The sequence below is a fragment of the Megalops cyprinoides genome, chromosome 7, assembly GCF_013368585.1.
Source record: "Megalops cyprinoides isolate fMegCyp1 chromosome 7, fMegCyp1.pri, whole genome shotgun sequence".
NCBI lineage: Eukaryota > Metazoa > Chordata > Actinopteri > Elopiformes > Megalopidae > Megalops > Megalops cyprinoides.
Window position 1 is genome coordinate 521973 of NC_050589.1, and position 16889 is coordinate 538861.

Sequence of the window (16889 nt, forward strand, 5' to 3'; positions counted from 1 at the left end):
GGAACACTGTGGCGCTTCAGACACGGATATACCGCTCAGACCGTACATACAGGTACGGATATACTGTCCATTCAGACACGGATATACCGCTCAGACTGTACATACAGGTACGGATATACTGTCCATTCAGACACGGATATACCGCTCAGACTGTACATACAGGTACGGATATACTGTCCATTCAGACACGGATATACCGCTCAGACTGTACATACAGGTACGGGTGCGATGTCCGTGAATCTGGGTGCACACAAGCGAACTGATCGTTTATCTAGTTAAAAGAGACCTGCATCATTTTCAACGAGCTGATCTTCACATGGTCCCAGGTTTAGCAATCTGCAGCTCAGGAGTGCTTATCATAGGTTCGTTCACTCTTGTGAAGACTAAAAAACTTTTTTGTTCTTATTTTTAATTTTTGAGCATTTTATGTCCAATAAAAACTGGAACATTTAGTTTGTGTGAAAGTAGCTCGGTTATTGACTTTTTTCTTCGGTGTAATTGAAACTGGCCGTCATCTGCTGAAGCTGACATTAGGAGGCCAGCTGCTGAGTCCTGGGCAGCGTGAGGGGTGGAGTTTCACAAATATGATGTCATAGGAGTGCATTTTCCTGCCTTGAATCGGTCCTTCAGATGAGAGACTTTGTGGAGCTGCAGAGGATGCTGGGTAATTGAAAACTCCATGTTATTGCCCTCTGTTTTTTTTTTCCTGATTTTTTCTTTTCTTGTTTTCAGAGAGTACACATTTTGTCCAACGAGTTGAGGCTGCATTATCTGTGGAGTCACATGGGGGTGCTGTTTCACCAGTTCTCAATGACATGATAAGCATTAGCATTGGCCAGACTGCATGGTCTGGGCAATACAGTATACTGTGTTTAAACATGGGATTCACATTTGAAGCCCTTCTTTAAATCGTGCGTCAGCAGCTGCTGTAGGCAGTGGTGCGCTGTGTTTGTGAAGCTAGCATTAGTGTTCAGAGGGCTGTGTGGGGTTAGGGGTTATGGTTCGGGTTAGGGGGTTAGGGAGTCCCTGCTTTCCTCTGGGTGCAGGGTTAGGGGTTAGGTTAGGGTTGGGTTAGGGTTAGGATTAGGGTTGGGGTTGGGGTGTTAGGTTAGGGGTTAGAGTCCCTGCTTTACTCTGAGTGCAGGGCTTTAGCCAGGGGCTGAATGCAGAACTGTTCAGTGCCACTGAGCTACAGAAAGACGTTTAACCCTGAACATCTGAAATAAATTCATACCTAAAATGCAGGTTATGCAGGGAGAGAGGCACCTTTTCCTGTCGCGATGCAGGTTAAAACAAGAACCGCTCCGGCGCCAGGCTGTGCAACTGCATCACCATGGCAACCTCATGCTCCAGGAGAATCTTTACTTTTCTCAGAATTTCTAGAAAGTCATTGACACCCCCCCCCCCCCCCCCCCCAAAAAGGAAACATTTATAAAACATAAACCCAAAATTCAAATAAAACCAAATACCCGCATATTACCATAGAAACCACATGATATATCACGGTCAATCTCTGATCGAAATCTGTAGAAAATAGATTTTAAGGCTTTTCTCATCACCTGCATATTTGGGAGGTGAAACCAAAGTGTCGCCTGTATCCTGGATATGATTCCGCTGAGAGAGAAGCCCTCTGAGCCCAGAGCCGAATCTCCGAGGTAACGGGACGATTCAGGGAGAAACATGGAGCCCGTGTGGTGCCTTCGCAGCAGTCGGAGCAAAGCTCGGAGGAACCGACATCGGCCAAAAACCGTCCTCGCCCACCACCCCACGTGCCTCAGTTTGCATTTACGAAAGAACAACAAACATATTTATTCGCTTAGAAGACACTGCTATCCAGGGCAACATACATTAGTAATATTCTTCCTAAATATCCATTAATGGCACTGGACTCACGCCTGGTCGTGTGGGATTTGAACCCGTAAAGCCCGGTTATGAGGCCGGTCCCTCCGACCGATGCGGCTGCAGGCCGGTGCACGCGCGGCACGTGCTCGTAGTTATGTTTTGCTTTATGAAACTTTATTAGATGCAGAGAATATGCCTGGATAAGAGCGTCTGCCAAGTGACAAAAACATAAAATGTGTGTTAATGTGTCCAATTCCAGCAGCCGTCCCTCTGATCTACTGATTCTCAATACTGCTCCGCATTTTTTCCATCTTTCCCTGTTCTCCCTACCTGACTGAACTCATCAGTGGCACTTTTGATTAGCTGAGCACACCTGATTTAATCAATCAGGTGTGTTCGGAGCAAGGATTTATAGAAGATATACAGGACAGGGGGGCTCCAGGAGTAGGATTGATCAACTCCGTAGGCTATATCCAAGCAAAAACGTGCAAACAGGTGAGAAAAGTGCGCACTATCTCCACCAAGACAAGACAACACGCAACCATAAACCAGATACTAAAGATTTAGCACATTTCCTCTTAGCGTCTTAAGAATTCCTTACCTTGAATAACATTTCAACGAAATTGTTTGGGAGTGGGGAGTGGGGGCGCGGGGTGTCAGTGATAATAACTACTCGCCTACATACCACATGCCCATGCGGGTGCAGCCGAAAACATGAAATAAAAGCTCCCAAATTCAAATTTAAACGGCTGATCATCGCGACTCCCCTGTGTGTTTGGAGAAGACTGGATCATCAAGGACCACATTATCGCGATGACATCATGCGTCATGTGACAGCGGGGGCTAAAGATGGCGCAGCGGCGACGTCAACAGGCATTATTTGATGCGCTACCGTAGTCAGCTCACACAGTATATGGATGACAAAAATTTTATCTGTCAGCATAGCTGTCGTTTGAATGCATCTGAGTGAGTGTGGGGATTGAATTGGACCTCAGAATTAGTGTGAAAGGGGCGATGAGCAGCGTCAGTCGTGAGTAGATAGGCAGCCCCTTTCTGGTCGGCTGTGCGCTGGGAGGGAGGCAGATTCCCGTACAGCAGTGTGGAGGCAGGGATTACAGAGATCAGCGCTCACTGCTGGGTACATCGCGAAACAGCTGAAAGCATCCGCGGGGATCCAGCGAAAATGTCTTAAAAAGGAACACGCAGTCCTGCTTCTCACTTTATATTTCGTATTTCTACATCTTCTGTTCTTCAGCTGTCAAGAGATATACATCAATAAATATATAGGGTCTGAGAGGTTTATGCAACTTTCACCGATATTCTTCCATGAAAAGGAATAAACCTGCTTTAGTTTCTTGGGAATTTTACCAGGATCATGTGGATACCGACAGAGGAAGAAAAAATCGGAGTTGGTGAGTCGCTAATTGTATGAATTTATCATTTTGTCGAGTATATTCTTGGTTATTAGTCTCGGTATTTAAACTAACGACATGGATTTGGGGCACTATGTACACATTTATAATGCTGACCTATTTAATTCTGTTGATTTCAACGGTTTCTAGTGAAGATAGCTTAGAAAGATCCATTCTGCACCGTTGTTTTTCGTATGTGCACGAAATCTTTCAGCTTTTTCTATCCATTTTTACACGATCTTGAAAAAATATTTATCTAAAGATAACACATTTCAAAAGAAATGAAATTACCGAGAGACAGTATGATATGGATTTTTGGGGGTTTATGATAGCTGTGCATTTGTTCAGGTCAGGCATTTAAAACCGGTATTATTTATTCCAGAATAACTCTGCTTTGACTGCATATTTTATGTGTGGTAAAACAAAAGCCTTCACAGCGACATTTTTATGAAAGTATATTGTTGAACATTACTAGAAATCGACAAAGCAATTGGCACAAGGTTTTGAATTAAGTAAACATATTTCCTCTGCAAGTAGCTTCGGAGAGAAATGCAATTAATTGTGATGGTCGACAGAGGGCAACGAAAACGCGCACCTCTCCAACAGGTGCAAGACTGAGGCAGCGGTGTGACAGCGCGGATCTTGCTGTTGCTTTTAGTAATATCATCATGAATCGCGAATGGGTTTGATTTCAATGTAATTGGTAATTTTAGTTTAATTACGGTCCCATATTTATCTTGTAGTATCGAAAAAGTATTTTGTACACAATTGGACCCATGAAATTCAAAATGGTAATTCATGTAGTCCAGGGTTATTTTTTGTGAAGCAGTGTTCTGATTTATTTGAATCTTATTGTTATCTTCATCCGTATTGATTTTTTCCCAGCTCTCTGCGTTCCCGGTGCTTATCAGCTGACGTGCTTTGTTTCCGTGGTCTGTGGTAGTCCGTTCGGTGCGCACCGGAGTTGTGTGCCGCTGGGGTACTCAGCAGGTTAGCAGAACTAGGTAACCCCTGCCTACGCGCCAGTAAAGAAGCTGGTTCCTCAGCATGACATGAAGGCAGAAGTGTGCCCGAGAATGCCTTTGGCCATTTTTCATCGCTTTGAATGAAATCAACAGTGCCGACAGTGGGAAGTGTGTGTGGCGGTGGATCCTGCCCTCCTTCTCCACAGCAGGGCCCTGCTGGTCTGAGGAGACACCCTGCTTTGGGTTATGGCTGCTGCACACTGGGTGCAGCTCTGTCTGCTGTTTCCTGCAGTGGGGTCTGATACAGTGTGACGCCTGGCTGTACACAGGCTGAGGGAGGAAGGAAGTATCTCCAGGACGTGCCGAAGCACAGGGGGGCAGTCTGCTAAAGGCGCTGCCCCTGGGGCCTCAGCAGTGTGCTAATGTCTCTGCGCTTCTTACTACAGTCTCTGAGGTCACCGAACAACAGGAGCAAGTGTGAACCCTTATGGACATCATACCTGCGTGTGCGTCATAATGACTGTGAGGGAAAATGGGGACACAGCAGCATGACACTGAGTCAGAAATGCGTGGATTACAGCTTTGGTGGTGTTTTGAAATTCACACTTGTTTTTGAAAGTTATGCAGTTGAAAGATCTTAATCGAAAAATAATATCACTGACATGTCATCACCCGAGGCAGTATGTGTGGTTATGGCTGTGTAACGTTAATGTTGGGGAAGCATTGAACAATAACAGCTCAGCTGTGGACTCTAGTTATGATTTGACCTGTCATATTTGGAATGGATGACTTCATGTTCAAGATGTAAATTCATTTTATGTCATAAATTGGAAGTAGACAGCCTGTGAAATATTGTCTTTCTTTCATATTTTACATTTATGCAACATTGTTAATACTTATTATCTTAATGACCTGAAGCAGTTAGCCTGTGGGATCTGTGTTAGTGATAAAATGTGTCTGCTGACTTAAAGCCCACTGTGAAGTGCAGTGGAGGTGGGTTTCTCTTCTGCTGTTTGACTGACAGTGAGTGGGCCATAGCATTGATTTATTGGAACTGTTGGAAAAATAGTTCCTTTGGAGCCACAGTCTCCAGTCTGACATCACAGCTGCGTTTCCATAGCACCTTTCAGGGACTTCAAAGCACTTTAACACCACCAATAAGTCAGCATTGTTTTTGTTTTTATAAAGGTAATTTAACACAGAGATGACCCCGGTTTAGGAGCCCAGCACAGCTGTTTGTGTTCACAGGGATAAGAAGGTGAACATGCCTGTCAGTCATATGAAACAGAGTCTTAATCTTAAATTATCTTAAATGATCGTGGAGGTGGGGTGTATTACTTTGTGTGATGCTGTGTGATGATTTGCAGTTTTATAGTGCCTTTGATCAGATCCCTGGATCTCAGAGTGCTTTGTGCTGGGGGGGGGGGGGGGGGGGGGGTGACTCACCTGCCCTCCCCCCAGTGTGTCCAGAGGCTCAGGGGTCTTGCCTGCTAAACTGGGGGGTGATGAGCAGTTTGACTGGAGGGAGCTGTACCCTGGGAAGCGTCCGCTTCTCTTTGACACACAGACACTGAGTGAGACAGGAGCCATGCTGAACGGCTTCTCTCACATGCAGGTGTGCGGCGATGCAGGGGGCGGAGCAGGGGCGGGGCAGGGGCGGGGCATGGGCGGGGCAGGGGCAGGATGGGGCGGTGCGTCTGCGGCAGACCCCCACGCTGGCTGTGTGATGCTTCAGGACGTGTGTGTGTGTGTGTGTGAGTGGGGGGGGGATTAGAAGGTTTATTGTTCTGTTAGTGGCAGAATGAGAGTGGTTTCCATAGGGACAGGAGCTAAGCCAGGCAGGGAGAACACTGTGTAGGATCCTGCACAGCCTGTCCTCTCCATCACAGAACCTTCATTTCCACCCTCTGCTGCTGGCTGGAAATGGATGAGAGAGGAAGCTCTCACCTTTGGCCGTCTGAGGTAACAGATCCCTGCAGCACCGATCAGTGGTGTGAGGCAGCTCACCTGACGAGGGGGCTGCAGACCAGAGCTCATTAAACACACTGCAGGCCGAAACCTCCAGCCCCTAAGAGTGAACGCTCTGCTGGATCTGTCCATGGTGCTGAAGGGTTCTGTGCTGTCCATGGTGCTGAAGGGTTCTGTGCTGTCCATGGTGCTGAAGGGTTCTGTGCTGTCCACAGCAGGACAGCAAAAAATCACTGAAAACCTTCCAGAAAAAACACATTTCTGTGCTTTTTCTAGCAGCTGGTTTCTGAGCACTCTTTGCCTGGTGCAGATTCTGTCCTACAGACAGCAGTAATTCAGCAGAATATTAAGCAGCTCCTCAGAGCGCTGCAGCTGCTGGAGGGGCCTCTCATTCTCAGGCTGCTCCCAGCGCTCGCAGTCTCAAAATCAGCCTCAAGTGGAAGCTTTGATCGACAGGAGCTCCAGGGAATCTGTGACTTTGCTCTCTCTTTGATCTCTGAGACTGCCATTTATTTTGCATTCTGTTTGTGAGCGTGACCCCACATGCACTTTGTGTCACTTCCTGTAGAGACGGCCTGGCAGCTGCTGGGAGAGTCAGTGTGGTTTTGGGAAAGGCTGCAGCCACCATGCAGAGCTGTCTGTGTGTTTCAGAGTGGCTTCCAGGGGCAGTGAGGTAATTCGCCTGAAATCTGCCATAGTAATGCTGTTGCTCCTGTTTTGTTTGGGGTTTTCTGTGTTCATGGATCTCACTCTCGGCACTGCAACAGCCTCACTTTTGTAAATGTTCAGGTTCTTCACAATGTAAATGGTGTTTCCTGCAGGTTTGTAATCCCTGCCGTGAATGTGCTTGTGTTGTGTGGCGTATGGGACATCCCAGTGATGGCTTTGGCCCTGTGTGACAGCGAGCCCCCGACCCTGCACTCGAACCCTGCACTCGAACCCTGTGGTCGGCCCCCTGCAGTCACCCCGTGTGTTCGGCCCCTCGGGTCGGCCCCGTGTGTTCGGCCCCTGCGGTCGGCCCCTGCGGTCGGCCCCCGGGGTCGGCCCCTGCGGCCGGCCCGCTCTGGCTGCTGTGTGCGGGAAAGTGAGGTACAGCTTTCATCCGGGCCTCAGGGAACACTATTGAGGCCAGGAGTCACATGGGAGTCATGTGACCCTGTAGATGGGTGTGGGGTCAGAGGTGGGATTGCTGTCGATAAATCCTCTCCTCTCGTGCTGGGGAGGTTGTGGGGTTAAAAGGAGCCCTGTGGAGCGGGAGCCTCACTGGGGGGTGTGCGTCTTCGTGAGATCACAGGGCACTCGTCTGCTGTGCTTTAGACAGAAAAGGTGAAAGGTCAAAGCTCAGTCACCTCACAGCGGTGTGAGATGCTGCACAGTTCTCTTGATTTTTGTTTTTTTTGTTGTAATGCGTGCAGACGTTTGGCAGAGAGGACAGTGGGAATAAAATCCTTAAGCTGTCAGACAGACGCTCAAACTCCGCCTTCCTCACCGGCTACGTTCCCACAGGGCTGCCAGAGATTTTCAGGAAGGATCTGGAAAGACCAGCACTCCTTGCTTTTTCTCTCTACATGAGACTGGCTTTTGCATACTGACCTCATTTTGATTTTAGATTCCTTTGATCTCTGCGGCTGCTGTTGGCTCCCGGTCAGGGATGGAACCTGTGCCACGCGGCTCAGCCTGCGCTTTAAACACGTGCTTTTACCATCTGAGCCACTGCACAGCCCCACACCTCTGCTGTCATCCTGTAGGCCTAAATAACACCAATCCTGCTGAATATTTATAACCACGTTCAGATGTTATTAGTGGTTATTATTGTTATTAGCAGCCTGTGCGTTCGTGCTTTCAGGCTCAGGCGTGTAAAGTGAGTGTGAGGCCGTAATGAACACAAGGTGGTCTGATACCCCTGTCAGAGTCCGGCTGAGAAAGCCCTCCATCCTTTACGCTTGTTGTTAAGCAAAGTCATTGAATGTAGATCCTTTATAAAGAACGTCCTCCCATATCTCCTTCCCTCTGATCTCTGCACCTCTGGCTCTAAAATAAGATCCCAGTCCACATGTTTTGATTATTTTCCCTTTCAAACAGAGCAGCTCTGTGAAAGATCCTCAGGAGCAGCTCTGTGAAAGATCCTCAGGAGCAGCTCTGTGACAGAGGGGCCCTTAGCAGCAGCTCTGTGACAGAGCCTCAGGAGCAGCTCTGTGAAAGAGCCTCAGGAGCAGCTCTGTGAAAGAGCCTCAGGAGCAGCTCTGTGACAGACAGAGTGTGTGTGAGTGTTTCTGTGCTGTAGGCTGTGATCCTGTGCACCCAGCGGGAGGGGGAGGGGGCAGAGAGGGAGTTCCAGCGTAGCTGCGTTTTATTTCAGCAGAATCCTTTCCGGCTCGTTCTGCCACGCTCCTCCACAGACGCCACGTGCGGTGTCCCCCGGCCTGTCGTGAGGACAGCGCAGAGTCATCAGTGAGTACCCGGATAAACGGCTCTCACAGCATCCCACCAGGCACGGTGTCTGCTGCTGTGTCCCTGAGCCTGTCACGGCCTCACGGTGTCCGCTGCTGTGCTGTTGTGTCCCTGAATCTGTCACAGTGTCCGCTGCTGTGTGCCCCTGAGCCTGTCACGGCCTCACGGTGTCCGCTGCTGTGCTGTTGTGTCCCTGAATCTGTCACAGTGTCCGTTGCTGTGTCCCTGAGCCTGACACGGCCTCACGGTGTCCGCTGCTATGTCCCTGAGCCTGACACGGCCTCACGGTGTCCGCTGCTGTGTCCCTGAGCCTGTCACAGTGTCCACCGCTGTGCGCCCGAGCCTGTCACGGCCTCACGGTGTCCGCTGCTGTGTCCCTGAGCCTGTCACCGCCTCACAGTGTCCGCTGCTGTGCTCCTGAGCCTGTCACAGTGTCCGCTGCTGTGTCCCTGAGCCTGTCACGGCCTCACAGTGTCCGCTGCTGTGTCCCTGAGCCTGTCACGGCCTCACAGTGTCCGCTGCTGTGCTCCTGAGCCTGTCACGGCCTCACGGTGTCCGCTGCTGTGCGCCCGAGCCTGTCACGGCCTCACGGTGTCCGCTGCTGTGTCCCTGAGCCTGTCACGGCCTCACAGTGTCCGCTGCTGTGTCCCTGAGCCTGTCACCGCCTCACAGTGTCCGCTGCTGTGTCCCTGAGCCTGACACAGTGTCCACTGCTGTGCGCCCGAGCCTGTCACCGCCTCACAGTGTCCGCTGCTGTGTCCCTGAGCCTGTCACAGCCTCACGGTGTCCGCTGCTGTGCTCCTGAGCCTGTCACAGTGTCCGCTGCGACTGTAGGTAACACTATGTTCAGGTACATGAGACCCTAATGGTTTGCGTTGCCTCGCTCTCTCCCTCTCTCTCCCTCCCTCCCTCTCTCCCTCCCTCTCTCTCTCTCTCCCTCTCTCCCTCTCTCTCCTCCCTTTCTCTCTCTCTCTCCTCCCTCTCTCTCGCTCCCTCTCTCTCTCCCTCTCTCTCGTTCCCCCTCTCTCTCTCTCTCATTCCCTCTCTCTCTCTTCCTTGCTCTGTCGCTCCCTCCCTCCCTCACTCTCTCGTTCCCTCTCTCTCTCTCTCTCTCTCTCTCTCTCTCTCTCTCTCTCTCTCGCTCTCTCTCTCTCTCCTGCAGTGTGTTTGTGTGTTTGTGTGAGGTGTGTGGGTCCTGCAGTGTGTTTGGCTGGGATAAACCTGCATGATTTAGCGGTACCGCTGTAACCATGGAGACAGAGATATGTGATGAGGAGTGCCCGTCTCTCTGCGGCTCTCTGTGATCCTCCAGCTTAATGTCCAATATGGCAGATATTTATTCAGCTTTTTATCCTGAAATCACTTGCAGGGATTAAGAGGAAGTGCTTTCAGATGCCCTGTTGGACCCTGTAACAGCAGATGCTTGAGGTACCCCAGCTTCCTCTCCCTGTGTGAAACAGGAGGCTGGTAGCTGCTGATCGCCCCCAACCTGTTTCTCCCTCCATGTGATCAGAAAGTACGGCTATTTACTGTAAAATATGTCATTTGGCTACAGGTGATCCTTTCTTTACTTAATTTTGTCATAATGAGGCAAGATCTGATTTCTGTGGTGAGGCAGAGGGCCAATCGAGGCAAGATCTGATTTCTGTGGTGAGGCAGAGGGCCAATCGAGGCAAGCTTTCATACAACAGGTTTCCCAGCATGCAGAGTAGTTTTTAATACGGGTGCATTTAGTATTGCATTGGTATCCAGATAAGGCTGCTGTGGTCAGTGCATTTCTGAGGAGGAACAGGAGCAGGTCCAGTACAGTGGAGAACATCAGGGACACTTCAGGGGCAGGGTGGCATAGTGGTTAAGGAGCAGGACTTGTAACTGAAAGGTTGCCGCTGTACCCTTGGGCAAGGTACTTAACCCACAATTGGATAAGAGTGTCTGCTAAATGCCAATATTGTAATACAATGTAATGACACATGCTGCAATTCAAACTGCAAAGATGAAGTCATAAGCAGCATCCACTGCAGTGCTGGTGGTCTGTAAGAACAGCTCTGTAACACACATACACACACACACACACACACACACACACATACACACACACACACACACACAGTGCCTGTGCTGTGTTGGTTAGTAGCCCTCACTCTGGCAGTGGATGCAGGGTGGAGGGTCCCTGAAAGTGATCTCTGTGCTGGAGGTCACCAGGCCCTGCAGCTGCGGCTGTCTCAGTGGGTGGGGGGGGAAGGGTGGGGTGGGGGGCATTAAAGTGGGCTAAGCTGCGGTAATGTTGGCTTAGCCCACTGGTCCAGTTATGGCTTGGCCATCTGGACCCCGGGGCTGCAGAGATCTGTTGTTCTGCTGCTAAAGAGAACGTGATCTCCGTCATCATGGACACCACTGCATCCCTGTGGGGAGAGGCTACCAGAGCCACAAGGCACCACATGAGGGCAGTGACACTGCAAAATACAGGTTTCACACAAATAAACACAGCAGGCTGGAATGAGGATGGGGTACGGCTGAATCAGGGATGGATGCTTGTAGGCTACAGCTTTGTGGTAACTCTGGAAGCTGGACCTGAAAGCAGAAGGTTGTGTGACTGTCCCTGTGGGGGGATAGTGTGTGTAGTGTCCCACTGCAGTGCACCGCTGGGGCTCCTGCTGCATGCTTATGACTTCATCTTTGCAGTTTGAATCGCAGCATGTGTCATTACATTACAGTATTGGCATTTAGCAGACAGTGTCTCCTCTGTAGTGTGATGTCTGAGGAGAGATGTGAGGTTGTGTACTCCAACCTGCGAAGGCAGCGTACTTCTTGAAACTCTGCTAAATTTTTCACGCTTAAGCAATGAAAGCAAAGCAGTCATGCTGCTTGCATAGTTCCAGCTCTACAGTGGGAAAGAAGTGTAATGAGCCGGCCTGGTTCCAGCTCTACAGTGGGAAAGGGGTATAATGAGCCGGCCTGGTTCCAGCTCTACAGTGGGAAAGGGGTATAATGAGCCGGCCTGGTTCCAGCTCTACAGTGGGAAAGAAGTGTAATGAGCCGGCCTGGTTCCAGGACTACAGTGGGAAAGGGGTATAATGAGCCGGCCTGGTTCCAGCTCTGATCAGTGATAATTGCTCTTTAAATGGGCTCTGGCTGAGAGAAATACCTGCAGTAATATAGCAGGACTTCTAGCTGTTATGTCACAGAGGACCTGAGTCATTGGAGCACTGTGTTTCCTTTTTAGAGCAGAGCCTGAAGGAGCAGCCATGCTGATCACACTGCTCACACTGATTACACTGCTCACACTGATAACGCTGCCCTACTGTTCACACTGCCCGCACTGCTCACACTGATCACACTGCTCACACTGTTCACACTGTTCACACTGTTCACACTGCTCACACTGTTCACACTGTTCACACTGATCACACTGCTCACACTGTTCACACTGTTCACACTGATCACACTGCTCACACTGATCACACTGATCACACTGATCACACTGTTCACACTGTTCACACTGCTCACACTGCTCACACTGATCACGCTGCTCTGCTGCTGCCGGGCTGCACAGGGATTCTGGGATGCACGCCAGCGCTCCTCGTGTTGTGTGTTTATGTGTGTATGGCTGCTTACTGGTTTATCACACATATTGAGAAGTCTTTGCTTTGCTTGCTGTTCTGATGCTTATCCACATGTAAAAAGCATAACCTGTGTAGGTCGCTCCGGATAAGAGCGTCTGCTCAATGACAGTAATGTAATGTAAAGCTAGTTACACGGTCAGCTGTGATTGGGCAGCACCTCTTGGCTGTAATGGGGAGGGTGCTGCCCAGTGTAATGAGCTGAGAATTGCTTGGGGAAAGCCAAGCTGTCCGTCATCTCTGCAACACCAGAGATTGGATGAAGCTCTGTCTGTGCCTCCTCCCTGTCCTCCCCTGCGCTGTGATTGGAGGAGGCTGTGAGAGAACACAGCAGCAGACTCAGAGTGTCTGTTTCCCCGGAGAGGCGCAGTGCTGGCCTGCTTCACTGTCCCTGTCAGAGGCATCCTCATCATCATCACAGCCCTCCCCCCCCCCCCCCCCCCCCCCCCGGTGCCTGTAAAGGATTTCGCCCTTTACTGGAAATGACACACATCACGTCCCATCAGTGCAGCAGCTGCTGGTGAAAGCCTGCATAGAGCTGAGCCAGCTCGGGGGTCGGACCCACAGTGAGCAGGAGATTTTGGCCTCTTTTTGTACTCTGTGTCCACATTGAACATGGGTGCTGAACAAGCACATTGTGTGCTGTGGGTCTCAGCATCGCAGCCTGGGTTCCATTCTCTCCCTTCACAGTGCTGTACACAGGTGTTTCCTGCAGAGAGGGACCAGGTGTGGAGAAATACACACACTCATGTGCACATCCACGCAGGAGTCCCTGGCGTATGTGGGGGAAATGCTTCTGCCATCCCTGGGTATGACGAGGATCTGTTACGCATGAAGTTATACGTAAATGTAAGGACACGTATATGTACAACATATATAGACGCATGCAGGCGTGTAAACGTGCACTGTTCTGTAGTCATGGTGCTGCACTGTGCTGTGGAGAGCGTTAAAGAGGCTGTGGGGTCTGCTGTCCCCTGGCGCTGTTCCCCTCCCTGCTGTGGCGTTCTCCCTGACGAGGACGACGCAAACGGTCGTCAGGGGAGGAGATGCTGTGGGAGGGGCCAGTTTAGTTGGATTAAAGGAGCGCCCTGAAGGAAAACCTCTGAGTGACACCGTGGATAATTGATTGAAACTCTGTCAGCAGCAGTAACGATGCTCTCGGAGTCAGCAAATAGAGGTGATTTTCTTCCTGTCTGACGCATGTGCTGTCTGATGTCAGAGCAGGCTTTTACCTGTACACCTGTGTGCCTGTATTTCAATATACAGGAGCCCCCTGTGGTCAGGTTAGTTTATATTTTTACAAGTTTTGCCTTTTAACAGTAAAAATTGCTTCCATTAAAGTTCCTATTGGGGCAAGACCTGAGCGTGCTTTTCTGTAACCTTTAATAATGTAAGCGTATTTCTGCATGTAATGTCACGGCTGAGCATTCTGATGTGTAGGGAATCGGTGCTTCAGATGCTTCTCTTGATCATTGCCAGCACTTTGAATATGCAGAGTTCTGCTGCAATTCTGTCTCAGGTTATCAAGGGCTCTGTTGCCAGAGCAACTAAATGAGCGTGACTGAGACTGTTAGGCACGCACGCACGCACGCACGCACACACGCTCGCTCACAGACTCCTCCTCCTTGTCCTCCCCTGCGCTGTGATTGGAGGAGGCTGTGAGAGAACACAGCAGCAGCAGACTCACAGTGTCTGTTTCCCCGGAGAGGCGCAGTGCTGGCCTGCTTCACTGCCCCTGTCAGAGGCATCCTCATCATCATCACAGCCCCCGTGAGGCCTGTTTACGCCCCCCCCCCCCCCCCCCCACGCTGTGATCAGATGTGTGTGCCACGTCTCGTCACGACCGCGACGTGACGCCTGAGCACTGCTGACGGTGACTAAGCAGCTGCTGAGGAGTGCGCTCAGACCCCCCCCAACCCCCCCCCCCAATCCGAGCTGCGGGGGCATAAAGCCTCATACACATCTGCACTCTACAGTCTAATTCTGTTGATATGAAGAGTTACATTATTTTGTTCAGTAGACATCATATTCATCAGGTATCATCAGGTGTGGTCAGGTTTGGTCAGGGTGATCAGGTGTGGTTAGGTTTGGTCAGGGTGATCAGGTTTGGTCAGGGTGATCAGGTGTGGTCAGGTTTGGTCAGGGTGATCAGGTGTGGTCAGGTTTGGTCAGGGTGATCAGGTGTGGTCAGGTTTGGTCAGGGTGATCAGGTGTGGTCAGGTTTGGTCAGGGTGATCAGGTGTGGTCAGGTTTGGTCAGGGTGATCAGGTGTGGTCAGGTTTGGTCAGGGTGATCAGGTGTGGTCAGGTTTGGTCAGGTTGATCAGGTGTGGTCAGGTTTGGTCAGGGTGATCAGGTGTGGTCTGGTATGGTCAGGTGTGGTCAGGTATGGTCAGGTTCAGGTGAAATGCATAGCTGGAGGGAGCAGATCATGTGACCATCAGCGCAGACTCACACACTCTCTGCCAGTGTGCGGTGCTGGCCAGCCTGCTGTCTGTCGGGAGGGAGGGCGATCAGTGTCCAGTGGGCACATTGCTCTGCAGCGCCACACACAGGCCGCATGGTGAATCGCCGCAGAGCTGCACAGAGATCATCAGGGACAGACACAGAGAGACAGAGTCTGCCTCGCTGTGCTTGGAGTGCCGTGCTGGTGTGGGCAGCGTCAGGTGAAGAGAGAGCTCTGCGTCTGGGATCCATTTCACAGGTTCAGCAGGAGCTGTTCTCACCTGGATGTCCAGTTGAGCACCAGCTCAGTGGGTACCTGGCTGGGGTGTGTGCAGCAGGCTGAGTGTTTTAGCAGGGCTGATTAGCGCCGTGTACCTCCTCACTGCTCTCTCCTCTTGCCAAGCTGTGACGTTTGGTGTCATTGTTGGCCGCTTTCTGGAAACTTTCCCATAACATGCACACATTTGCATACGTTTGCATTATTTATAGATACTACAGATGCTGGCAGTAGCAGGCAGCCGAAGGCATCATTATATATTAAAGTGTTAGAGGGTTGGGCTGCTGGGGCTGGCAGTGTGCAGCCTGCAGATCCCACAGACCCCCCCTCAACGTCCCGTTTTTACGCAGCGACTCAGGAGCCCTGTGATGCGCTCAGATGTGGGGTTCAGCCGGGCCCACAGGGGGCGCTGTTGTGAGAGGCTGCTCTTCCACAGTCAGGTACAGCATGTGAAGGTTGCGCCCTTGAATCAGCGCTCGTGTGTCACAGAACTCCTGATTGGCTGGCAGGCCGTGTAGAGTCTCGCTATGGCAGTGTCCCTCCTGCTGCTGCCGCTGCTCAGAGCCACAGGAAGTGCAGCCCGCTGTGAAGCATGCTGGGAAATTAATCTTTTAATCAGGAACAGCATCTGCTGAGCAAATAGTAATAAATACAACAACACTAATAATAACAGCAATGGCAGCAATAATAATAATAATAATAATCTGCCGTGCATGTGTGTTTAACCCTTCGCTCTCCCTCTCTGCAGTGATCTCCAGCTTTCGCGGGGTTGTGGCTCAGGGCCTGGTTCTGGAGATTGGAGAGACGGTGCAGATTCTGGAGAAGAGTGAAGGTAAGAGCCCCGTGCTCTCTCTGCTCCTGTGAGACGTGCCGCAGTGAGTCATAAAACATCACGACCTGCGAAGAACGCAGCCCTGGTGTGCAGGAGACTCACTGCCTCTCTGGTCGGTGTGTCACAGGACTGACCTGCTTCTATCACCCCGTACAGCCAGGGATCAGCCCGTGGGCGAGGCGGGCGAGGCGGGTGATAGGATCAGTCACAGGAGGAAGAGGAGCAGTGAGAGATGATACGGGAGTAGGAGTGATAGAGGTATTAGGAATAGTACAGGTAGAGGTGAAGGCCATTCTGATTGGCTGCTCTTTGTTCTGTATGGCTGCTGTATATGCTCAATGCTGCTACACTGTGGCGGTGAGCCACCCCCTGGGCCATCTCCCATGATGCACTGGGCTGTTAAACTCAGTTAGGCCCATATTGCAGTTCAGTCATGAGTGACAGCCAGTGAGGAGAGCCGTGATTGGACGGTGCAGAGGGTCACACAGTTGGAGCTGCCGCTGTGGCTGTTGGCATAGAAAGGATAGGGGTGGAGTTCAGGCGTCAGGGCCCCCCCTGGCCGGCGCTGGCACCCCGCGCCCCCCCCCCCTGGCCGGCGCTGGCACCCCGCGCTTGCCTGGCAGAGCGGGCATCTAGCCAGTCACTGTCCGTCTGCTCTGATGATGAATTAGTGTCTCCACAAAGCCCTGGAGCATGACGCCCCTCCTCACGCGCAGCATTTACATACATTTACACACATTTGCATGTGTTTGCTTTCGGCTGGGGGACCGGGGCACAGGGCCTCCATCTGGTCTGCCCTGTCACGGATCCCCATCAATTAGCCGCTGATTTAGGCAGTGGCCTGTGACCCCACGTCAGGATAACCACCTCTCCAGGCTAGCATTATGCAGCTGCTATGTTTCACATACCCAGGTGGATATCCACTGAAGCATCTCTGGGTGAAGTAGCCACTTCACTGAAGGCAGCAATGGCATTGATTTACCTGGAAGCCTAAAACCTCAGCAGAACACTGCCGCCCTCCTGTGGAGTAATGAGGACTTGCAGTTCCATTATGAGCAGATCGTAGCTAAAATAGCGT

At 51.0% G+C, this 16889-nt stretch overlaps 1 protein-coding gene across 3 annotated transcripts in view; it reads left to right on the forward strand.

Moving 5' to 3' along the window:
- The first annotated feature begins 2686 nt into the window (after positions 1 to 2686).
- LOC118780461 (dedicator of cytokinesis protein 3-like) overlaps positions 2687 to 16889 on the forward strand; it is a 65740-nt gene continuing 51537 nt past the window's right edge. For all 3 annotated transcript variants that reach the window (XM_036532944.1, XM_036532945.1, XM_036532946.1), the window contains exons 1-2: positions 2687 to 3254; positions 15728 to 15811. In XM_036532944.1, the coding sequence (XP_036388837.1) occupies positions 3218 to 3254; positions 15728 to 15811 (121 nt within the window). In that variant the 5' untranslated portion in view covers positions 2687 to 3217. The remainder of the gene's footprint in view (positions 3255 to 15727; positions 15812 to 16889) is intronic.